The 26,256-nt window shown below is 40.0% G+C and overlaps 1 protein-coding gene across 1 annotated transcript in view; it reads left to right on the top strand.

Moving 5' to 3' along the window:
• The window catches only part of TRPC4 (transient receptor potential cation channel subfamily C member 4), a 152,180-nt gene that overhangs the window by 80,703 nt on the left and 45,221 nt on the right, over positions 1-26,256 (top strand). Inside the window, exon 3 of the mRNA XM_069807919.1 lies at positions 2,550-3,068. Coding sequence (XP_069664020.1) covers positions 2,550-3,068 — 519 coding nt within the window. The remainder of the gene's footprint in view (positions 1-2,549; positions 3,069-26,256) is intronic.

A 26,256-nucleotide genomic window follows, 5' to 3' on the forward strand; every position in this document is an offset into this window, starting at 1 on the left:
GCAGGGGGACGGGGAATGGGGGTTGGGGTCGGTTCCTCACCCCTTGTCTCTGCCGCTCCTTCATCCTCAGGGGGAGGAGGACTCCGCACTCTTCCCCTGCTCCACCGTGGGGTCCATCCCACAGGAGACAGTCCTCCATGAACTTCTTCGGCATGGGTCCTTCCCATGGACTGCAGTTCTTCATGAACTGCTCCAGTGTGGGTCCCTCCCACGGGCTGCAGTCCTTCAGGCACAGCCTGCTCCAGCGCTTCAGGGGCATCCCCCTGCTCCGGCCTGGGCTCCTCTCTCCCCGGGCTGCAGGTGGGCATCTGCTCCCCCCCACAGGCTGGGAGAGACAGCCTGCCGCCTCCCTGCAGGCTGCGGGGGCATCCCCTCCTCCTTCACTGACCTCCATACCCACAGAGGAGTTCCTCTCACATTCTGATCCCCCTACTCACTGCAGGTTCCCCTTCTTAAACCTGTTCTCCCACAGGTGTTACCACCATCACTGATGGGCTCGGCCTGGGCCAGAGGCGGGTCCAGCTTGGAACTGGGGAAGCTTCTAGAAGCTTCTCATAGGAGGCACCCCTGCAGCCCCTGCCCTGCTACCAAAGCCCCACCATACAAACCCAATCTAGCCTGCACACACTACACTATTTTGTTTGTACCTCACAACAAAGAAAGCAGAAGGAACTTGCTCAGGAGCTGTTCGGCTCACAACCGCTGGTTGTAAACATCTCCCGTAAGCCTGTGGGGAGGACCGTGAGGACGGCTGCTCCCTCTGCAAGAGGTCGTGAGGGTGGATGGCCTACCTCAGGCATCCCACTGTCCTGCTCCAAAACGGACTCTGTGCTGGCCTTACCCAGTGCCAAGCCAAGCGTGTGTGTTTGAGCGCCTGAGAATGGAGAAAAGGGGTTTCTGCCTGTTGACTCCACATAGCTTCTCAGAATTTGGCACAGCTACTCGAGGTCAGCAATATGCTATGGCCGGGCAGGGATTGTTTCCCTAGGGTTGTGTGATTACAATCCCAAGCACCAGATCTCCAGTCTTGACTTTCCACCCCATTTTATAAGAATAAAAGTGGCCACCTCCCAAAGTAATTCTCTCATTCAGCTAATTAGTGCTTCAGGCCCCTGTTTTACAGCCCACACACATAGTCGCTCTTATACATGGATACAGTGCCATTGAACAAACATGAGCTGTTTCACATGCAGAACAGCTAAAAAATATACAAAATACACAGTGTCTTCATTAGAAAGAGGGAGAAAAAATCCGTGATTATGGATTTAGATCCACAGACTACCATTTCTTTTCAGCTTAATTTCATTCTGGTTTTCTTTTCCACTGAGTTTCTGTCTGATTCTGTGCATTTCAGGTTTTTGCTTTGCTTCATTCCCTCCCAAGGCTCTAAACGTAGCTCATTTCAACTTATTCTTAGACTTTTCTCACATGCTTTACCTGTTTTCTATTAACTTCTCTTCTTAGCTATTTGTGTTCTTTCCACCTGGCAATGAGGTCATTCTGCTATCGTAGGACTTCCATCAAACATTTTTTCCTCCCTCCAGTTGCCATATATTTCCCTAGCCTTCAGGTAACTTTGAGTCAAATGTTTTCCCCTTTTCTTCTTCCTAAAGGAGCATCACTCAGAACATCTTGTTGTTGTGGATTGAGTTTATTCTTGGTTATTGAGCTACGGACCAAAGGCAGTCCATAAGTGATGATGCCAGTACCATTTTTTTGATTGACAGCGGCTAATTACACTTACATGGCTTCATCATACTAGTCTAATGATCTGTCTTGATCTGGGAAAGGCTTTAGAGTCTGGTATTGTAAAACAAAGAAGCAAGTTTAAAATGAAGGAGCTTACAGTCTTCCAATAAAATATAGAAACACACCAGAAGAGGCTTTAAAAATGCTCTTTTGGAAACCTTGTTCTACCAGCTCCCCCATTTTCGTGTAAAGAGTGTGTTTGTTTGCACAGGTGAATGTAGAACTGAGCCTTAAGACATTAAGCTTTCTGCAGCAGGTTATCTTTGTTTCTCTACACAGTCATATTTCCAACCTTCTGCTTAAGAAAACATGTCTTTTCTTTCTCATTTACTTGCCCATTTTATTTTATAACTCTAACTTGTCTGCATCCTGTTCAGCACTTCCTTCAGAGAATCACTATTGTACCCCCATGAATCTGTCTTCCCTATAAAACTGAGATTAACCAGTGAGAGTCAAGAAGGCATTTCCATCTTGCTTACAGCTTGCACTTCAAGGGACCCCACAGGAGCGTACGTGTCTGACTCTTCTTTGTTTATCTAATAATTTGCTCTAATGAATTGTTGCCCATGGGTTGTTTACGTACAAACAGGTTTTATGAAAAATCACATCCCGTTTATAGCAATTTATTAACCAGAAAGAGGCTATCTTAGCTAATCGAATTGTTCTAAGTGTTTCCTTCAACTCTGGCCAGAAGCAAAGATCCATCAGTAAGTTAGTACCTGGCAAACTATTTGTGGCTTAATTTTCTATAGCTCTTGTTCAAAGAAGAGGCCTGTAAGCGTTTTTGCCTTTTTTCACAGGTGCCACCAGTGCTTCTGGACAAGCAGTTCTCGGAATTTACGCCAGATATCACACCCATTATTCTGGCTGCCCACACCAACAATTATGAAATCATAAAGCTCCTTGTGCAGAAAGGGGTCTCTGTGCCCAGGCCCCACGAGGTCCGCTGTAACTGTGTCGAATGTGTCTCAAGTTCAGACGTGGACAGCCTCCGCCACTCTCGATCTAGACTCAATATCTACAAGGCTCTGGCAAGCCCGTCGTTGATTGCTTTGTCCAGTGAGGATCCTTTCCTTACCGCTTTTCAACTGAGCTGGGAGCTGCAGGAACTGAGTAAAGTCGAAAATGAATTTAAATCGGAGTACGAGGAACTGTCACGGCAATGCAAGCAATTTGCAAAAGATCTCCTGGATCAGACACGGAGTTCCAGGGAATTGGAAATTATTCTTAATTACAGAGATGATAATAGCTTGATAGAAGAACAAAGTGGTAATGATCTTGCAAGATTGAAACTGGCAATTAAGTACCGTCAAAAAGAGGTGAGTGTGCTGGAGAATATTTAAGCATATTTAATAGTAGTAATGTGATAGATAATAGCCTGAAATACATCCTTTTAACTGAGACTAATTGCTGCTTATCTCTTTTTGTTCTACAGGGTCTCTTCTTTTTTTTATATTTTTAATTAGATGAATTGAGTAGCTGTTATAGTTTGATAGTATCAGAATTTAAAATGTTCTGTTATAGCACAGATACAAAGAAACTTTTTTTTCTTTAGCACCTGAATAGACATAGTCTCCAGTAGTGTGCTCTGAAGAGCTCTTCAATAATAGGATGAGAAATGTATACAGCATGCTTCAAATTAGCTTTAATTGTGTCTGACAGAAAAAGGAGGCTATGTGTTTAAACACCTATAAAATACTACAGGTACCTCTATAGGGAGCTTTCTTCAAAAAATGGCTATTATAAATAGCTACTGAAACATAAGATTAATAGCAATGCATGACTTCCCAGAATTCTGACATTCAGATTCTTTTTCATAAAGAGTCCAAAATGGAGATACCTGGGTATTGGTTTGCATGACAGTTAAAAATTCATGAGTTTGCTTCACTGATATAGATACTCAGTTGGAATCAGAGGATGTCTGCATTTCTTTTAAAAATACTCAAGTTCTTACGTGCATGGAAAAGCAAAAGAATCAAAAGAGAAAAAGGAGTTAGAAAGACAGTTGCCCTGATAGTTCCAAAACTTCACTTGATCCCTGCTCATCATCATGTCAGAATGTGTTTTATCATCTCATCTGGAACCTGTACATACAAAATCAGCTGAACTGTGGAAGTGTATAGGCAAGACAAATGCTGTTAATAATTAAATGTTACTTGTTCTGTGTTATATTGAACTAGTCTATCACCGCTAAATCTCTGTTCTGCAAAATATAACAGTAAATGCATTAATATATAAAATATGCTAGAAAGGTTTGCAGGAACAATAACCAAACATTTAATGATGCTGTTGTCAATTTGAAATACAATTTAGTAATGAAGAGAAGTTATCATGAAGGTAGGGACCTACTGAAGTACTGCGGGAAAAATATCTCAATTGCTCTCTGACTTCATGTCTTCTAATAAGTATTTTTTCCTTCAGGAAACTTATTGCATAATTTTATATTTGATAGTATAATGTTTTAGGCAGCGTATTCACTGCCTTCATAAATTATTTTCAGATGGTACTATTCCAGACCTTTCTTAACAACTACTATTTCTATTTCTTGAAATGCAATCCTGTCTTACAGTCATTTAAGAAATTCTAACTTGGACTTCTGTTTTCCAAAGGATTCACAATAATGCCACAAATTCAGTGAAATTTTCAATGAAAATATCAAATCATTTCAAACCTGTCATTTCATGGCAATGTCTAAACATTTCATTTCAATTAAGTAAAGCATTTTGTTTGACTGCAGTTTCTACTTACTTCACTTGCAGTGCTTATACCTAGTATCATCCATATCATATTATTATACAAAGCAGTATAAATGTGATAGAAAGCAAAAATTATTCCTTATCAAAATTGAATATCTCAACAATGCCCAGAGAAAATAACTTTAAAGTACTGAAATGAAAAGTTACTGTGTTCTTAATAATGTTTTTTAATGTTTAAGCTGCCATTCTGTTGGGAACATTGGCTTTTTATTCAGATACGGAATATAAAATATGGCTGCAAATACTGGAAATTTCTGCTTCTCTGGCAGCAATACAGTTTAAGAGTCGAAGTGAAGCTTTGTGGCCGTCTCATAGAGCAGAATTTTCTTTGGAACCACAGATTGATTTTGAGTAATCTTAGTAGCCATTATAATGAATTTCTCATTAAAAGTCTTCCATATGCAAAAACCTGAATTATTGACTCTGAAAGCAGTAGTGACTTTGGAAACACAACATCTAAGAATTATCCTGTATTTAAAAAAAAACACACCTGAAAGATAAACAGAAGCACGGCAGCCATGTATTAGCAAGTCACTGTGTATGTGAGTATTTGTCAAAAGACTGGGAAGGTGCAGTCAGAAGTCTCCATGTAAAAAATAACAAAACCCCACAAAAAATAGACTCTGATAATATTTGGACATTTTTAACACCAAAGGAAGATGTGTTTAGTCTGTGAATCCCATAACTGAGAGGAGTGATGTATGCACATTTGAGTCCATGTCTCCAAAAGACCCTTTTCTGCAGACTCTCAGCCATAGTATTCAAAAAGTTTGATAAACATTTTTCCAGGCAAGAGCCCGGTACTCTAAAACAGCTCATATGTTTGCTTTGTAAATCACGTAAAAGTCTCTGTGTTTATAGATAAAGACTCCACAGACGGTTAAATAGCATAAATTATGTAAGTAGCTTATCTGCTACACATACTTAAAGTCTTACTCTAATTGGTTGTCTATTACCTCAGAATGGAATGAAGTGTAGGTGTCCCTGTGGAAGCTGTACTTACTGCTGCTAGAAAAAAAATGTTCTTTAATCACAGGGTAGGAGCACATCTGCTTAATACAGCATTTAATTGTGCCTACATTTTAAATGCATGGTGAAGCAATCCTCCTAAAGTATGTGAGTAAATTCCTTATACAGTCAAAAGACAGAGGTATGCACAGAGGGAGATCCTGTCTGCTCAAGATAAGACATCTAAGTTAACTTCAGAGACATCTCTCTCTTCTCCCTTGGCTGGGTAAGGAAACAGGGTGCTTCAATTAGAAAAATTACTTCACTAGGCATTGAAAATGTAGATGCAAGTTACACAACTTACTGCTTCAACTGCCATTTCTACCCTGTGGTAACAGAGATTTCAGATTCTGAAGGCTCAGAGCCTGCATAAGGGGAAATGAATCTCAGCACTAACTTTTTAATGATGTCTCAGAAGGCATTGATAACCTTTGAATGCTATATGCTGCACACAAGCTGCTACCCTCTCATCACAGTTCTAGTTAAACTATTCATGAACTGACAGCAATGTCTTTTTATTTTGAACGCTTGCTAGAAGTAATTAACTCAAAGAGGAGGAGACTTGCTGTTAATGAAGTACAGTGGAAATCTCTCATTTCCGTTCCTTTTCTGCATCTTTCTTAAAAGAAATGTTGCTGGGATGTCTTCCTTAAGCAGGAACAACTAGTAGTGCATATCCCTAAACAACAGTGCACAACCCTTCTGTTAGGATGTGACTGGCGACAACAGAAGTTGGCTTTTGGTTTGAAGGAGTCACTACTAATGCACCTACAAGCTTCCCTACAAAGCTGGGGTAGGTTTAGCACCAAGAGCTAATTTTTTCTACTTACAGTAACATTTACTTAACAAATTTTAGAGAAGAAAAAATCTTGAACAAGGTGAATAAATAAGGTAGCGCAGGATTTAATTTTGAATGTAAACCTATAATTATAGGAATTTACAGCCCTCTTCCCTCCCTCCATATACTTGCTGGGGATCTGGCTGTTCTTCCTCCCACCCCTGCAAGAGCACCTAGCCCACAGCTCAGGTCAGTTAGTTTTGCTGGGTGATGAGCCCCAGACTGAGCTGCGGTGGGATTTGCATCTGCTGGCTGCCCCCATTCCTCCCATGGCCGCCATCAGCCACTTCTGACTGCTGCCACCCCCTCCGTTGTGCTCCCCACACCTTCTGCCATAGCCGCACCAGCAGCTGTGCTTCACTCCTCACTGCAGGTAATTTTGGCAAAGCCCAAGAGCTTCAAATAATTTGTATTATTTCAGCTCCAGTAATTGCCCTTGTAGCATGAAGGGCTCATACAGGCATCTAACTCGTAGAGGAGCATTTAACTCCTTTCTGGTTTTTGTGTTTCCTAGCTCCCAGGACACTCTTAAGCAACCTCTTCTCTCTCGCATATCTTGTAGGAGGCTCTTGCACAAAGCCTTCTGTCCTCCTGTCCAAGATCTAACCTTTCCATGACTGTGCTAGGTGCAATTGGCCTAAGACAGAGTGACTGCTTAACCAAGGCACATTTGAACATGCTGGCTGAAACTTCTGCATGCTGTTGAAGTGCGAATTCTTCCACTGCTTGGCTGGACTCCCTCCATTAAGATAAACATTTATTGAACAATAAAACAAGACAGCCAAAGCAAACTTGTCTTAGGCCTGTCTGCTGGTTCTTTTAATCTACCTCCTTTTTGCTTCACCAGATGTCCACAGAGCACTCTTCTCTTCCATCCTTACCCCTTGTTTTTGCTGTAGCCTTAGCTATCAAGATTAAAATAGCAAAGGGTTTCTTCATCCATTGCCTCCATCAATAGGGACATCCATTATCAAACAAGAGATTTATGAGAAAAACAAACTCCTGTTGTATGAACTCACTCTTGTGCCTCCAAAGAGATCAGATCTTTATTCAAGTTTTTAAGTGGAGAATAAAACTTCTGAACTTTACAGCTCCAGGAGTTAAAATAAAAACATGAAGAGAGGTGTTGAGTATGGCACTGGTATGACAAACAGGAGCTTATGTTTGTGAAAGCCATATAGCTCTCAAGTTTGACTGTTGGCATTTGAACTCCTAGGGTATTTTTCATACTAAAAAGAAAATGTTCACACAAAACTATTAACAAGTCCTCCTTACAGAGACACTTGGCTTTCTTCTGCAAATCATAGGATGACCTTATTCCACACTCAATTCCCTCTTCATTAGATCATCATCAGTCCATCTCCTTTGGCATGGTCCAGCAGTGTCTCCCATTTTCCTTTGACCCACTTCCTTCTAGCCCAAGACTTGATAAATTCTGATGCACAGTGGAGGTATCACAAGTGAGGGGAATTTGCAGCACTCTGATAATGCTCATTTGAACTTTGAGCTTTCACAATCTATTATTTCATGGTTAGTCCAAATAGTAGAATAGCTTTCAATCAATAGTTTGGATTGAATAAAACAGCTGAGAAAATTAGGAACTCCCTTGGTGGTTACTTAGACACATAAAATACACCGGGAGACTCTATATTCTTTTGATACCATCTCAGTAGATTTCCTTGTGATACATTTAAACATCCTTTCTCCTTTTTATTGGCACACTCCAGGAACCTCAAGATCCATATTTATTTCTTTGTTACCCTTTGTCTCCTCTTTTTTCTAACACTCTTTTCTTACTGAATTGCAGACACCATTGCCCACTGCCCATTCTCTGTTGTCCTATCCACAGGGCCAATACTACTGCAAATATTCCTGGGCCCCATCCACTGCCACTGCTTTTGCCTCCCAAAGAGGAAAGCTACAGACAGCAGGAGGTAGAAGGAGCTTGAGGCTTAGATACAGTCATTCCCTAGGCTGAGCACCAGTAGAATGGTGTCCCAGACCCATGCAGCCTCATGCATTTCTGTTGAATCTTGTTTTCCCTAATATAATGACTCTACCTTGGGAGACAGAGCAGGTCAAACAGGACTTCTAGGACTAAAACCCCTTGTAAATACACACAGGTCGTGAAAGGAAACTTTTCTCGTTTCCCAGACTCAGTTACACAAGAAACAGTATGGTTAAGTAGACAGAATAGTGGATTTTAGTCCTTCCTTTGCCACCAGCTTGCTCAGTGATTTTGGAAAGTTGATTGCATGTTAGCTTCACAAATAAAGCACAGGTATCTGCAGCTTCTGTCTAACTTTGTAAGTATGTAAACTCCCTAATCACTTAAAGATTTATGGAATAATCACTTGGGTTGCTATCGGTGCCTCTTGGCTATTCGTCCAGTCACTGCAATCCGTGTGTTGAGTTTCCTGGTGCCTTACTCATAGCTGAGACCCAAAAGGATTCCCAAAGGGGGACATGAACTCCTTCCTCTGTCTGAAGGGGTGCTTCTTGAGGGTGCCATAACCATGGAGAGCGCCCCAATTTACCCTGCCTTGGGATTGTCTCAGCCCTTTCTGATGAAGTTGACAAGTGTGCTTCAGGTCAGATTGCAAGGTGGACTTCGGGACACAGCTAGCCCGAAGTCTGTACAGCTTCAACATCAGTTTCCATTTCAGTCCAAGTGGGTGGATCTTTGGTCTCTTGTCTTTCCACAAGAACCTAGTGCTTTGATCTGCGTGCAGTGATGTGCCTTCAACCATTTATCACCCTCTATTATGCATTGGGATTATAGGATCTTCAGGATAAGTTTTGCCTGTTGTTTATAGGTTTTGTGCTGCGCTCAGCATAGTCAGGCCTTAGTTACAGATAGGGCCTGTTTGTGCTATTGTAGCACCTTGCGAGCAATAATTACATTGTAAGGCTGATTGCAGCTCCTGATGATAAAGGGTGAAGTAAATACAGCAGGAATCACTTTTTTTTTTTCCTTTTCATTTCTTAAGGCTTGTATTTTACTTGTTTTTTGAATAATGCACTCATGACGCTAGCAAAATAAATAATCTAATGGTTCATTTCTGCTTAATGAATGAAACTAATCCAACCTACCTCAGCAGAAAGAGGGTGAGGCTAGAGCAGCCTACGGTACTCATTGACTCAGCTTCTGCTTTTGTGTTACTTGATAACGCTCCTGCTTAGACTGCCACAGAACTGCTCTATTTCTTATGCTTCAATGAAATTTTGAGGACTTTCTATAATTTTTATCTGCCTAAGAGAATGTCTTCTTGGGACAAGAAAGGGAATTTTACTTTGTTTCTGTGAGTATAGTATCATCCATTTCTTCACCTTAAAAAAAATTCTTGACTTTCTTTTAAAACGTGGCAACGAAGTAAAGATTGTGCCTTTTGAGGGCACAACTCTAGAAGAAATTGCTGTTGTTAGTTACAGCTTCAGTTGTCTGGAAAACAACACATCAATATCTGCTAAGTGCTGTTGTAGGGAATGAAGGAAAGATTGGAGGGGAAAAAAAGGCATACTGAGTTTTTATTGAAAGATTGTGAAAAGCTTGCTAGTTTTGTTGCCTAAAGAAATCAGTTTTATTTCATTATTATCTCTAATGAATATAGAGGATAACCAGTCTTTCTTCTGTGTTGCTTAACTTTCCTGGTAATATCACTTACATTTATATGGTGCTAAATTTACAGAACCTGACACAACTTAAAACCAGTGCGAAGGCATGCTGAATGACAATAAACAGAAGAGAGAACTGAAAGCACATGGGCTTTCTCAATTATATTTTGTTAAATTTGGTCTCACAGTAATGGAAGTAGACCATTTAGCAGGTTGTATGTGCTGCATGTTGTGCTTTGCAGACACACTCAGTAACTGATCTGCTTATCTGATATGTAACGGCTTTCAGTTGGGTTTTTTTTTCTGCTTAGGCAAACGCTTAGCAAGCCCCAGACAAAGAATTGAGATTGCAGACTCTTCCTGTACACATCACATCCTGTACACTCCACGTTAGATGGTATTTCAGGGATTCAACAGATCAACAATTTTCCTTCCTGCAATAACCCGTATTTCCTGTGTCATGTATCTCAGTCTTCTGCAGGTGTCTTAGGTACACTTGGGCATGTCAAATGGTAGGAGAGGTGTAGGAGTTGAAACCTCTTAAGGTCTACCTGTTGTTTACAGGTGAGCTAGGTGGGTAAGCTCCTGTTACATTCACTAATTTACAGTCAGTGCGTCCTAGAGCACGATTCAGCTGAACAGGCACTAGCGGAGAACTTAGTTTCCTAAGCACAGCTGTCTAGTGTTATTTGAGATAACCTAAGCTATCTGAGATGAATAAATAGAGCTGGTAGGTATGGCACAATACCTACAGGGGCTATGGGCCCTGCCAGACCAGGAACCACAGGCCGGAATACTTCAGGACATCTGAAGCAGCACTAGATGTCTGTATGTAGGTAACTGAATTGTATCTCCAGATGTAATGTAAATTTCGTTATAGGATCCATCGACTGTATTAACTAGATAGTCACTGATGATGGGAACTTCATTAAGTAAGGCACACTACTTACATATACCTAAATTTAGGTGTTTCAACCACAGACTAGATCCGTAGTCTGTGGTAGTCATTCATGGAGAGGAATAGACACTTCCAGAATATTATTTTGTTCATCTAATCTGAAATGAGATTATTTACCCTTTGCAACTACCTTTGGCTGGTGAAGAGAGGTCCTGACAACTGTCTTAGACCTCATTTTCTATAGCTAAAGTTATAATGGAATTTATTTCAACTTGGGTGTCCAGTTTTGCAATATTCAGAGTTTCTCTGGAATGCTGCCATCTACTAGTGATAGCACAGGAAGGAAAATGCCTTCTGGTATCACCATTTTATACTGTCACTTGCCCCTCAATACCATATACAATGGCAACTGGCAGTGTTTCTTAGAGAACATAAGTCACACAGCTCTGTGATTGCATAAGGACTGTTTCTTTTCGTTACTATCCAGTGATTTATCACTATTCTTGACCAGTTCCATACAACTATGTGCCCATTCTAGAGGGGCGGATTTCCCTGTCCTCTGCATATGTGATTGAATAGCATCTTGACAGTGTCAGCTACTTAAGTTGCTGTGTTTCTTTGCATCCTTTCTGTTCTCCCTCCCCTGACACAATGAATCATCCATCAGTATTTCCACTCAGTTTTTAGTTTCATTCTTGGCTTGAATTCTGTAATCTCTGTGGAATCTCCAAATAAGTTTATACTTTTTTTTTTAATCCTTGTTCTTTAATTCAGGTCCTGCCATTCTAAATTGATATTTAGTGTTTCCATTATTGTACTCATATCAAATACTCCACTAGTGAAAGATGCAAAGTTTTAGTGAGGCAAAAGGCTAGAGATATTTTGCAAAAATAAGATATTTTGAGGAAAGACTTTAAGAAAGTGAAAACTCTTTTCCCAGGGAGACAATAGGCTCAGCTGTTGGTGAGCACTTGCAAACAATCAAGGACTTGATAAGGAAGGATTTTACAGAATGTTTTGAAGAACAGGGGAAAGCCAAAGGTGAATGCGTATGAATAAGAGAAGAAAGAAATCCAGGACTGAACATCCTCTGGCATGTTCTTTATTACATCAAATTATTGCTTTTATACTTTGAATGTGTTTCATTCCTGAATAATGTTGGAAAAATGTGAGGGCCCTTAACATCTGTGGGAGAGAAGAAAACAATGCAGATCTTCAGCAAGTAGAAATTGCTGAAGATCTACAAAGTGCAACATTCCTATGCTCTGTTGCTCAAGTGCAGGATCTGGCTCATTATTTTTTTAGGTAGATGAAGAGGAAAAGGTAACATTTCACTCTGCCTGCTGTGCAGAAAAGATAATAATATTTAATTGCCAGGGTAATGTAGCCATTTAAATTAGAGGTTGTTCTAAATAGCTAACCTTAAGGGCTTCATTAGCAGCCCTGTTATGGTTCACAAAAAGACATGACTCAGTTACGCAGCATTTGACATTAAGACAAGCTGAAAGTGTAACAGAAGGGAAAAAGGTTTAACACATTATTAATAAAATTAGTTGAAGGCTTAGACTCTTTTTTCGTGCCTTCTTAATAGCATGCAGAAAGAAACTAGAAATACCCATTCCTGTAGTGTGTTTGTGCTATGAGTCCCTGACTCATATCACATAACCTCAGGTATTTAACTAAGGTACCTATGTCAGCAGCCTAGCCTTGGGTCCCTTCATAGTTGATGGGAAGAGACAGGCATCTCCAGACAGCAACTCAGGCCATCTCAGAGCAAAATCATTTTTGTCACTACCTATGTTACTTACGCTTATTGCAGAGGAGACATGGGTAGCTAGATGTGTTGTACAGGCTAGAAAGAAAGTAAAATCCTTTAAGAAGAATAGCATGTTGTTTCTGGAAGGTAGGTAACGGTGGGCAAAAGCTAATTTTTTTAAGTCTTGATATTCTGTTGTTCTGAGAACAGCTGAATTAGATGAACCTGTTTGCAGAAACCCCTTCTAATGCATTGTGTGATCTAAGGGTCTGCCTTAGCAGGTAAGTTCAGGGAGAAACCTAGTTTCCCACAAAGACCTATCTATATTGTTTATTGTCCTGGTTTCAGCTGGGACAGAGTTAATTGTCTTCCTAGTAGGTGGTACAGTGCTATGTTTTGGATTCAGTATGAGAAGAATGTTGATAACACTGATGTTTTCAGTTGTTGCCAAGTGATGTTTAGTCTAAAGTCAAGGATTTTTCAGCTTCTCATGCTCAGCCAGTGAGAAAGCTGGAGGGGCACAAGGAGTTGGCACAGGACACAGCCAGGGCAGCTGACCCAAACTGGCCAAAGGGGTATTCCATACCATGGGACGTCCCATCTAGTATAGGGACTGGGGTGCGGGGGTGCGGGGGGAATCGCTGCTTGGGGCCTAATTGGGCGTCGATCGGAGGGTGGTGAGCAATAGCACTGTGCATCATTTGTATATTCCAATCCTTTTATTATTACTGTTGTCATTTTATTAGCGTTATCATTATCATTATTAGTTTCTTCTTTTCTGTTCTATTAAACTGTTCTTATCTCAACCCACGAGTTTTACTTCTTTTCCTGATTTTCTTACCTGTCCCACTGCGCGGGGGGCAGTGAGTGAGCGGCTGCGTGGTGCTTAGTTGCTGGCTGGGGTTAAACCACGACATTTATTTACAGTTACATATTTAGACTTAGTGGGCTTAGACTCACTGTACAGTTTGTTGGAGGGGAAAAGCCTAAACAGATCATCTTTAAGTTCCCTTCCAACCCAAACCATTCTATGATTCTATATTAAAAGTTTATCTTGCTTTAGGGACAAGGCCTCACTCATGCAGTCTGGACAGGTCATGTTTGGATTATAGATATGGTCAAACAGTCTCAGATCAGCTCGTCCTAAGCAGTTTCATCTTTCCAGACCTGAGCTACACACAGATTAAGAGCCAACAATTTGAAGAGAAGTATGCAAGCCTCAGAGTTCACTGGACTAATGTCAAGAACTAATGTTCTTGAATCTGCTTTTTATTTTTCAGTGAAATGTAACTTCTCTTTGACCACCATTAGCCATGTATCCACCTTACAGAAGAGCTGGCAATGTGTCCTTGGAAGATGGCTTTATAGGACTTGTACTGTTTGCACACGTGGCACCTTTGTCCTAGAAAAATCAGGCATTTGGGAGCCCCCATCATGCCATGCTGGGACTTTTTTTCACCAACATACAGAGATTAGGTGATGATTTCAGATTTCACCTGAAGGAGTAAGCATCATGCAAAGCTGAATTTCAGAGGTTTGGTCTGAGGGAAAAATCCTCAATTTTCCATGAAGGTTCTCAAGATTAGATAGAACATATTGCAAGGCTAACTGTTGTTAGAGCTATGACAGCCTGAAGGGCTTGTGTTGAGCCATTTCTTCATCATTATTTCCAAAGCTGGAAACCTGTAGTGAACTTACTCAAAATCAGTCCAAATTTTGAAATAAAAGACAAAGCTTTTGTATGCACTGAAAAGAAATGTTTTCTTTCACTGCAAGTGGCCATATTCTCAATACAAATACATTAGTCAAATCACATTAAAGGTGAGTAGCATAATCACACTTGGAACGAAGAGAGATCATAATTTTCATTACAGTAAATTAAGGTTAGGTCTTCCTAACCTGGCTGTGAAAAATTGCTCTTTGCTCTGTACTCAACCTTGGCAAAAATAGTCTTTTTGTTTTCAATGATGGAACTTTCCAGGTATAATAATTGCAAATTACAGCATACAAAGAATGGTTAAACAAGACCTTGTCAATAGTGAAGACTATACTGGTTTGAAGTTGGCTTGCTTTTCTGTTGCAGCTTTTTCAGTTAGAGTATACATACCTGACCACAGAAACACTGCTTGAACACTGACTAGATTTGTAGCCAAAGATATTTCATTCACCTTGATTTTGGCAAGGCTTTTGACAGCATTTCTCACTATAGTGTTGTATCCATGTTAGGATGTTACAGGCTGGATGGGAGAACGAGATAGCTAATGGTGGGATGGTCAAGCTTAGAGGGTTGTGGTTAATGCGTCATACTCTATCTGACGACAAGTAAAAACTCTGCAGTGCTGCCAGGATCTGTACTGGCCCAGATTTATCAGTGACCAGGAGAAGATCTGCTCTCGAAAAGTTTGCAGACAGCACCAAGTGAGAGAGATCAGCTGATATGCTCAAGGCAGGGCTGCTTTTGGAGAGACCAAGACAGGCTGGAGGAACAGGCTGACAGGACCCTAACTGAAATTCAGAAAGGACAAACGCGAAGTCCTGAACCTGGGAAGGAAGAAGCCCCTGCAGCGACACAGGCTGGGGACTGACTGCCTGGCTGCAATGCAGAAAAGGAGCCGGAGGTGTGAGGACCTCCAGCTGGACAAAGGCCAGCAGCAAAGAAGGCTAGCCATAACCTGGGCTGTACTAACAGGAGCATCAATAGTGTATTGAGGTAAGTGGTTTTTCCACTTTAATCAGCACTCATTGGATCACATCTCGATACTGCATCCAGCTTTGTGTCCCTCAGTACAAAAGACATCACTAAATTGGAGCAAGTTCAGGGGAGGGCCACTGAGATGGTGGGGGCTGGAGCACTTGCCCTCCGAGGAGGAGCCGAGGGAGCAGAGCCTGTTCAGCCTGGAGCAGAGGTGGTTTCAGGGGAACCAGCATCACCCCCCAGTGACTACAGGGACATCATCGAGGATATGGAGCCAGGCGTTTCACAGTGGTTCATGGTGGAAGGACTATAAACAATGGTGAAAGAAGAAAAGTTTGCACTGGATATAAAGAAGAAAAAAGCTTTCCCCATGAGGACAGTCAGGCATGGAACAGGTTTCCCAGACAGGTTGTGCTGTCTCCATCCTTGGAGATTTTCAAGACTTAACTGGATAAAGCCCCGAGCAACCCAGTCTGATCTCATAGGTGACCCTGCTTTGAGCAGGAGGTTGGACAAAAGACCTCCTGAGGTCCCTCCCAGCCTGAATTATCCTATGATCTGATGATGGGAACTGAAGAGCCGAATGCATTGTAGCCAGTGTGCTTGGAAGTCTCTGTGAAGCTGTCATCAACTGTACACAGGATGACAGATACGTGCCTCTCTCTTCTTCTATGGTATTCAGAAGTCTGGCCATGTTAGTCTTTCTCAGATGTGTTTGCTGGTATATGCCCTGGCATTTCAACTGAAAGCATAAAGAGAGAAACATTTTTTTATCTTCTTAACCCTTAACACCTTTTAAGGGCACAGAAGGAGTATTGCTGTTGTTATTAATATTGCAGCAGTGCTCCAGGGATATTTAACTTTACATCCAGTTCAACGAGTTTGAAATAACCAAGTAATATGAATTTTCAAATGATTAAGGAAGGAAAAAGGTGAATCAGTATAAAATTATTTATTACATCAGAAGATAGAATATGAAAGTGTTCAGTTCACGGATGTTTTTCCCCAGGAACAAAACACAAATGCTTAGTATTAGAAGTAAAAGTAGTAAAAACAACAACAAAAAAATTTGAACAATGGACTATTTAGCAATTGTATATTATTCTTCCTCTACCAACTTTTCAACAAATATGATGATACCACCTCAAAACATTTAGGTAAAAATTATTATCCTGTCATTTTCAAAAAGAAAATTAAGATAAAGAAGTTCCCTTCCTTTCTGCTTTCCTTCCTTCACAAATGCAATTAATGTAAATTGACCATAGTCGTAACACTGCCAATATAAATATTCTGCCAATACAAATGTAAATATTATTCTCTCAGCCTTGGGTCCTTTGGCTTCTATCCTCCCTCAATTTCTGTGGAAAAGCTGAGTTCTGTAGCAAGTCCAGCAAGTTCAGTACTTCAGAAAAAGAACAACATTTTCCCAAAGCAGTACTGAGATATATCTGCCATCTAGTCTTCTATTCAAAACAGGAGGTGAGTTTTTGCCTTTGTGAGCTGTCAAGGTTAGAGAATGAAGGGGTTTGTGTGTCAGATCCCTTGTTGGGGTTTCTAAAATTCCCTGCAAAAAACCCCTGATGGTGGATTATCTTTGAAGTTCTGAAATGAAGCACTAAAGGATCTCGCAGTTAAAACTTCGCGTGCTGCTGCTGCTGCAGTTCCCTATTGTTTAGTTACCAAGCATGGATTGTTTTGGCTGCAGTCCTCTCTGCCTCTCACTGAAGTGTTTGGATGCTGAAGAAAACACAATTTTGTTGTGTTGATGGAGGCTGGAGTCAGGAGCACTACAGCTTCTGTGGGGGTTGGAGCAGACCGGCACAGAGTAGGCAGCAGTAAGTAATGGAGAGGAACGGGGGTCTCACCACCATCACCTCAGTAACAGGGTATATCGGGAGTAAATGTGAGAGGGATGTTTGATAAAGAAGAGCTCTTTCTTCCCTGAATACAGTATTTGATGGTATTTGCATGAGACCTTTACAGCTGCAGGCTGGATATTGTGGAGAAAAATAGATACTGAACATGACTGTAGCTCAAGAGGCGTCACCCAGCCTGCCTGCGGGCCAAGGCAGAAGTCCTTCAGCTGGCCAATTTTGTTAAAGCCTGTACATTTTGTATAAGTGCAGGGGATGGGAAAGGTACACATGCAATCTACATTTAAATTGCACGTCACATAGGAACTTCAGTGTTTTTGTAGGTTTACTTGGGATTTTTTCTCTGTATTCACTTATCTCTTACTATAAAATAAGTTTCTTTATTCTTAATTATAACATATGTCTGATTCTTGAATAAATTTCAGATTAGGGAATCATGATTTCAGCATATGATGAGGATACATCTGCTTAACACCACAGAAGACTGCAAAGGAAGCAGAAAATATTCCTTCAGAGTACCAGTGAGCTATCTTTCACAAGGATTAAAGAGCAGCTCGCTCTTAGAAATGTACCCTTTCTGACTTGCTGGAGCAGAAGCTAGGGCATGCATGTCATGCAGGCAGTGACAACAGCCTATGGAGTGTTTTCCTCTGTCAGTGAACAAATTGTCTGTGATTTGTTGAGGAAGAGTGTAGCCTCAAACCTTTAGGGACTGAAACACAGCCTTTGCTTATATCATTCCACATATGCCTCTTCCATCTCTAGCTTTCTGCAAATGATCTTTTTCCTCCACATTTTAAAATAAAATATTTTCCTTTACCTGGAACTGTAAGCCAATGTGTTCTACTCCATCTCCATAAGAAGTAGCTATGGAAGTTGGGCAAACAAAAACATGTCCTGAGTTACCCAATTTCTAGGAGCATGCAGTGAGTTTTAGAAACACCAGTCTAACTCAGAAATGTATGATGTAAATCAGTAAAATATTGTGCAAGGAACTGGTCTTTGAGACATTGTCTGTACTGCTAAATGAAAGCAGACCATAGCCTGACCCTAAGACCGAGGATACTGAGGGATTTGTATGCAAACAGGCTACAGCAAGTTGCAGATTTGCCTTGCACAGAGGCAGCTGGAGAGGTCAAAATGGGAACCAGGCAAGACCAACTAGGTTGTGGGGATGGCTGGGGTCCAGTGCTCAAGCTCAGTCACTGTTTGACTTCTTCAGTGTAAGTGTAGCCTGAACATCCCTAAAAGTGATACCTATGTAGAACTCAAGTAAAACAGGCTCTTTATTGATTCCTTCATCGCTCTCGTTCTTCACCATGAAAGAAACCTGCAGTGTTCAGACATCTCTCTGTACAAGAACAGTGAGAGTAGCTCCAGGTTTTCATTTGAGATACCAAACTCTAATGTTTTGCCACAAATAGAAGAGCTTCATAAGGGGAAAGAACTGCCCAAGGACTGTCATTATTTCTCCAGGCTGGCAGATGCCGGGTACACAGAATTTCATTAACAGCTGTTGTAGGTATCTTTCCGTTATGGGAAAGCACAGTATTTCTCAGGTCTGCTCACAGGAGAAGGTCATTTTCTTCAACCACAACCTATTCTTAAGTGTAAAGGAGCTTTTGGAGAGCAAGGCCTTTGAGCAAGCAATTATACTCCCTGCAGTTCTTTCCAAGATTCATATCCTCTGTTTAAACCGCAGAAGCTGCACATGGTGGCTGTCAACCAGCCATTCAAGAGCAGTGCCTCTGAACTCATTTAAGGCAAAACTGGGAAGAAAGGTGAATTGTACAGATAATGAAAAAATTGAAAAACATCATCTCTGAAGGGCAGAAGGAAGGTTCACAAAGGCCACACTTGACTGATATAATTCATGCATCTGCTACAGACTCACATGCATTTCTCCTGCAAATGGTCTCAGAATAATGCTCACTGAGCATCATTGCCAAAGACCTATCATTTCAGCTTAGTCTTTATGCAGGAACTGGGTAATTAATCTGATTTCTCAGCCTTTAATATTCTCAGATAAACACACAGCCAAGTTAAACAAGAGGAACTTAAAGATGAAAAACATGAAAGTATTTGAAGAGAAAGAAAAGCAGATTGAGTGACTATATACATTCTGTTCCTAAGTATTAATGAAACTACAAAGCCAGACCTCCCTACAACATGTTAACAGAGAATTTTCAAGAGAAAAATCTGCAGTTTATTGCTTTATTTAGTTTGAATGCCTTTGTAATCATTCTGTGTTTTTATTTTTCCCTCATCCCTCTAATTCTGTATTCAGTCAGCCTTCAAATGAGTGTTATGCTTTCCAAAAACTGGATTCCCACTGATTTTGGGGGACTTTGGCAACTTCAGTTCCACACAAGCTCCACATAATAAACAGTCACTTCTAAAGAAAGTGGGAAACCTTGGAGTTCAACATGACTCCATTGTTGGCTCTCCTATCACTTGGCTACAACAGCATAAGCTTGCAGTCAGGAACAGTTATGCTTATATCCATTTTTCACATCAGGATGCAGGATGGCACCTCATAAAGCTAAGCTAACAGAGTGAAACCTAAATTTTCCTGGTGCTAATGGAAGGTGATTACCATTGTCTTTACAGAAAAAATCAAATAATGTGACAAAATATCACTGCTGCAAGAAGTTTTCTCTTCACAGAAACAGGCAAAGAGCCTGAAAATGGAGAAAAGAAAGAAGAAATAATTTTGTAGTTAGGTTTCTTCCAAATAGCTCAATACCCTGCTCAAGTCTGAAAGGACATTTTAAAAAGGAATATGGAGCTAAGAATGTCTCTCTACCTTGTTTTGGCCTCTGCAATAAACTGCACAAATGAGGAACAGGGTGGTCTCCAGTGATGCCAACAGAAATTCTCAAATGAGCAAGCAATGCCCAGAGGAGGAATCTAGCTTTTCTAGTCACTTTTCTGCCCTCCCCTCACTCAGAGCTTTTCCCAGCTAATTTTTCTCCAATTACTGTGTTCTGTGCTTCAGTTGCTTTCAACATATTTGCAGCTTCTTCACGAATTTCGAAAGGTTGGTTTATTAATTTGTAACTTTTCCTTCTGGCAACGTGGCAGCTACAAAAGTAGACAAAGTTGTACAATGAGCTGGGTGTGAGGAAACTCATTGATTCTGTCATATAGTAGGATTGTAACTAACTTAAATCCTAACCCCTTCTGGCTGACCAGTTAATGCTTACAAGCCTTACCAATACAGGACACAAAACCAGCCTGGATGTAAGAAACATGCTACTGGTAATTGCTCACTGGTCCAGAGGTGTGGGGTTTTTCTTTTTACAGCCCCTGGGGCTGACAACAGACTATTCTTTATACAGGTGGCTATTTCTTTCCAAATCAGTTTGAGTTGATAGCATGTTTTACATGAATTGTATGCTATGAACAGTGCATGTGATTTCTACCTGTGTTAATATATGAAGTTGCTTAGAATATATATTGATTTTGGTCTCCTAAAATGAACTTGGACTTTTGAGATTATAAACAAAATGTGTTTATAGTCTCAATTTATTCAATTTTAGAATGAATACTGGGAGAATGATCAGCCACTATTTCTGTTCTCTTTTCAGTTAATTTATTTTGTACAAACTATTGGTGCAGGCAGCAAATTTGGTATCCGAGGTATCTGAAGACTGCTTTTGGAATAATAGGATTGAAGTGACAGAGACTGAAGGAAATATTTTGAGTATTATATCTTTTTCCCGACACATGATGCACAGGTTATTATGGCACAAGTGTTTGGAACAGCTGAAATGGTTCTAGGTATTGTTTGGCACTAATATTGTTCAATGATATGAGAGAGACAGGCTCTGCCTCTTTCAAAGGGAGTAACCAATGGTGAAACAGATCTTAGTAATACCTTATATTCCTAGAAAATTAATTCAAACCTAAATAAATAAATGCAAACCTGTAAACACAATTACTATGGCTCTTACTAAGAGTTTTGTTACCCCAGAAAACACTGCTTGGCTTAATGCAGTAGGCTTGTAGGATCATAAAAAATACTGAAGATAAATCAGGTTGATAAGGAATTTTCCCAGCCAAGTTCTGAATATTTACAAGGATGGATATTCTGCATCTTCCCTGGACAACCTGTGCCAGTGCTTAACTACTCTTGTTAGGAAGAATATTTTCCTTACATCAAACTAGAATTTCCCTTGATGCAGCTTATGATCATCCTCATCCTTTCATTGTGCTCCTGAGAAAAGCCTGCTTCTATCCATAACCTCCCTTTCATTTGTGTAAGACAGCAAGTGAGTTTCTACCATGAATCTCTTTTTGAGGCTGAGCCCACCCAATTCCCTTCTGTCCCTGTACATCATGAGAGCCAGCCCCTTTGCACAGGGTTGTTCTGTCCCAAGTGTAGGACTTTGCATATAAATATCAGTCTTATTTTTTGTTTGCTATGCATGGAAACACATCAGGTGGGTGTGTAAAAACAAGGATCCAATATAACAGAAGCAAGTTCATATTGTATTGCCTCTGCAGATACTTACAGGAGTTCTTTAATTGTTTTTTCCTACAAAGAATGTTTTGAATTGTGGTGAGTCTACCACTTGCCCAGAATGGGAAGCAGAAGTATTATACCAGCATCCCAGCTCTGAAGTTTGGAGCTGTTTTACACACTGATCCCAAAGCCCAACAACTGATTCACTTTTCTTTACCACTAGGAAGTCTAACAAGGCTATTCGTGCATAGCTGGTTCCTAATAACTGCATTCTAGTTTCAGTTGCTGTTGCCTTTTCTGAGCAATTAATCAGAATCACTGCAATTATAGATAAGTCTTGACTTATTAAATAGATATTTAATAGTTTCCTCTGTGCTGATTCCTTTCACTGAGAAGGAGCAATGAATCAAATAAAGAGCTTCTGCTTGTGTTGATGTAGCAAAAAGGAAATTTAAAATGTTAACATTAAAAACTGCAATGTCATTGTTTGTATAATAATGTTCATTAATCCTTTTAACAAAGCATTTCAGTCTTCACTTTTATGTTTTCCTTTTCTTTTGTTTTCTTCCTCCTCATATTTGAAGTTAAACAATAGGATAATTACAATAAAAACCTATCGTTGTAGTCTATTGTTGGTGAGAGCAGTGTAAACTCTGGATCTTATGATGAAGGCATCTATGCCGTGACTTTGTTTTGCTGTAGGGACCTTATCTGAAGCAGGTTGCCCTGATGATACAGAAGCTGGTGTGCTCTGGTGCTCTGATATCGAGTGAGCTGGCTAGTTCCCTTAATAACACAGCTGCAGACAGAGCTGAGGAGAAGCTGACCCAGTGGTTTGGGTCCAGCAAGGATCACGATTATAATGATAGCCTGCTCCACTTGGCACTAGCCTTAGACAGGATAGACATGAGAAGATTCACAGTAATTGGCACAGGGATCAGGGCTTCTGGCCTGAGGCAGAAAACAGACAGTATGACTATACCCAAGGGAGTCCAGAACATGGTCCCTGGCTTTTAGAAAGGAGAATGTAGTGCTGATCTAGTCAATAACATTAAAACATTTAAATTGCAATTAAATGTTATTTGTCTTAATGAACCAGTCCTCACAGAGTAAGTGCCAAAATCCACAAATATAATCCTTGGGGGAAGATATAGAAAAGAATATGCAGTGATGTGTCTAGAGGGAGAAACAATCTAACAAATTTAGGAGTCTACTTAATGAAGTTGGGACTTGAATCTGTCATTAGTGCCAAGCAAATATACTTTTCACAGCCAGTAGATAGAGAATTTTGACATCTAAATTTGAAGTGAAAATAACTAGAAGAGCCTGGGAAAATATGCGAAATATGAAAAGTAAAATGTTCTCAAGAAAGAAAAAGTAACTGAGCTTAATTCTTGTTGAACTGGAGCACAATCATTGGAAAATGTGTGTGACAAAGCAGCAGACCTCAGAGCTAACATTTCCTACCAGCTTGGCTGTAATGGCAGTAGAAAATAGCACAACAGAGAATCTGACTGCAAATTTACAAAAGTATTACTAAGACAGTTTATGATAACCATTTTCTTTTGCTCCCCCCCCCCCTCCCCAAGATATTTAATAATTATCTGTTAGAGAATGGTATCAGGGATAGTTCTTTGTGTTACAGCACAACTCACTTCTACATAAGTCAAAAAGGAAATCACTTTCCTTTGACAGCTTCCATTTCTAGGTCACAAATCACATTCTTTTTCTATGTAACATATACAAAATGACCTACTGATCTCAAAACAAGAATTTAATTTGGACCTCAGATTTTGTTAGATTGCTTTGTAAGTGTAAAAATGAGCACTCTTACAGGTGGGTTACAGAATATCTTTGCATATTTCCTAATGCAATGAAATTAATACTTAAAGGTAATATTGTGCTACAGTAAAGAACTGACTTGACTTTGGTGATACATTATTTATAAAATAAGTATTTTTATAAAAGTATTATTTCTATAAAGACAATATATAGTTAATAGTATCACTTTACAGTGTTATTTCTTCATCATTTCCATTGACTGAAGGATATGTATTATAGCAAAACTAAAGATCAGATTTAATCAGCAGTGAAAATGAAATCCTGGGCTACGTATATGCTTGGATATCACTAGAATCAGGCTCTGCTATTATTTATACCAGATTAGTTTTGCTGGCACAGTGAATAATTTTTGATTTTCACCAGTCTCGGGGAAGAGCCAATTCCCAGCATGACAACTAAGAAGAATGAATACCAAAACATTTTCAGATGGGCAGACTCTATGAAGGAGCTAAAGATGTTCAACCAGGAATAATCATTATAGCAAAATCCCTTGCGTAATTACAAACTGCTGGAAGCTTTTGGAAGCCATTGTAATGTGAAAATGTAAACTTGCTGATTGCTAATTATATGGAGACAATGTCAAAGTCAAATAACATACAACATAATACTGACAGTACAAAAGATACTTTGAATACCTCAGAATGTAATATCTCCAATTAAGGAAGAGAAAATATACTACAGTGAAAATATTTTGGCATAGGCAATGTAGAACTGGCAAAATAATGTCACAGAGTATTTCTATTTCTGCTAGACATAAAATATTTGTGTAAAATACTTGAACAAAATTTTTTTTTAGCTCCCAGTTCAGCAGAGGACTTAGATTTCTACTTAGCTTTACTACGTGATCATCCTAGATGTGATTCCATACATTTATACAGGAAATGTCTTATGGCTTGGAGCATGTCTTTTTTCCATCTACTTCCAGTGTTCCTTTTTAATAGAAGGGTTTGTAATAGTTAGAGTATAAATCTCATTTGACCAGAGAATTTTGCCATGAAGACTTTTTTTTTTTTTTCTGTAGAGAAGGGCTTTTTAGTGGATAAATCAAAAAGTCAAGTGTAATAAGGATTCAGGATCAGTAATAAAATATATTAATCACAGATAAATTTACTTGACCAATATAACTGTATGCAACCTATGAGTAATGTCTCTGAGACAGCCTATATAGGTAGCATTTACACTGTGCATCCCAGGAAGACTTCCCTGCTCCCAATTCCTGTATGTGCTCAAATACTCACTTATTACACATGAAGACATGGTGTGGGTACACAACATCTTCCCCTCATTTCCTCTGGAGGAAAACAGGTCCACAAGGACAAGCAGGGAGATGCAGTGTGCAGTAACAAGCTCTCCTTCTCTGAGCAGCTGAGGAACAAGACTGTAGCGTTCACCATTGAGTACACTTTTCTTCCATTAGGGTACCCCAACTGTTCCCCATTCAAGACCTTCCTTCATTATTCAGCTAATGTAATAAATGTAGGTATCACTACTGAACTTATTTCACAGCATATGGTGACAATCTCTCAACCACAAAAATGGAGCAAATAGTCAAATTTGTGAAAATTAATTTGGACGTTTTTAATAATGTCATACAATTCCTTGATAAATGAAGCAGAAAAGCATAGCTATAAAAGAAGTGTCAGCAAGAGATTTAGGGTAATTTTCCAGTTGTCTGAAGAAAACACTTTGGAGTTGTTCATAGTGTATATTATATGGGCAATGGAGCTCAGATCCATAAAGAAAAAGCTGCAGTGAAGAGACAGATATTTTTGTTGCTTCAGGACATTTTTAACTAACCTTGCCAACAGTGTTGTTAGATAAAAATGACAGCATGAAACTGGATATCTAGACCTCTCCGAAATGCAGTAGATCATCTATAGACACTGTGTTGTGGTTTCTGTTATAGACCTTTGCCTGCAATACTAGAAATGCTTCCCTATGCATAGGGCTCTTAATAAGCTACATAGTATTTTATATGCTTGCTCCATACTACGGTATTAGTTGCTTCTTATGTGTTTAGGGTCTAGTAAGTTATTTAAAGTACATTCCTAATGGTGCTCCCCCTAACTCTAGCCACATCAAATATATAGTCTATGTTAGTTTTCTCCTATAGTCAGAGGATCCAACCAATGCTAAAACTGTCCTGTCACAGTCATAATTTGAAGAAAAAATATGACAGCTAATTTCTTGAAAAATAGCAATTTAAAAAATTGTCTCTTCAGTGTCTGGGATTTCAAAATTTTCTGCACTTACTGAAAAACTTCCTGTGACTCAGAAAGCAATCCTTGTCTTTAACACATCGTACCTTAGCAATACAGTCACAACATGACAAAATCTAATATGGGTATTAGGAGACAAGAAACAATTTTTCAAGCCTGCTCAGAAGTGCTTTCTGTATTAACATTGAAAGTTTTGCATATTAATCTGTTTAAAGTTTAGAACGGTGTGGCGCACCCTCCGGATGGTGCAGTCAGCCAGCATCTTCTCATGGCATGAGGTACCTCAGCATCAGTTCTGGTCTACCCAGCCCCAGGGCAGCCCAGTACTTGGTGGACATTGGAAAATAACCCCTCTTTTTACTTAATTTCCTCCACATTACAGCGAGGAAAATTAATTCCTTTTTAGCCATGCTTGGCAAGGAGTAGGCCCCTTACGTCTACCAGCAGCCTTTGCTAGCCACCCGAAGTTGTTCTTCACCTGGGTCCCTGACATAATGAGGGCAGCCCAAAGGGGTTGAGAAAGGGGACACAGACAAGA

The sequence above is a fragment of the Haliaeetus albicilla genome, chromosome 20 (genome assembly GCF_947461875.1).
Source record: "Haliaeetus albicilla chromosome 20, bHalAlb1.1, whole genome shotgun sequence".
In the NCBI taxonomy this organism is placed as follows: Eukaryota; Metazoa; Chordata; class Aves; order Accipitriformes; family Accipitridae; genus Haliaeetus; species Haliaeetus albicilla.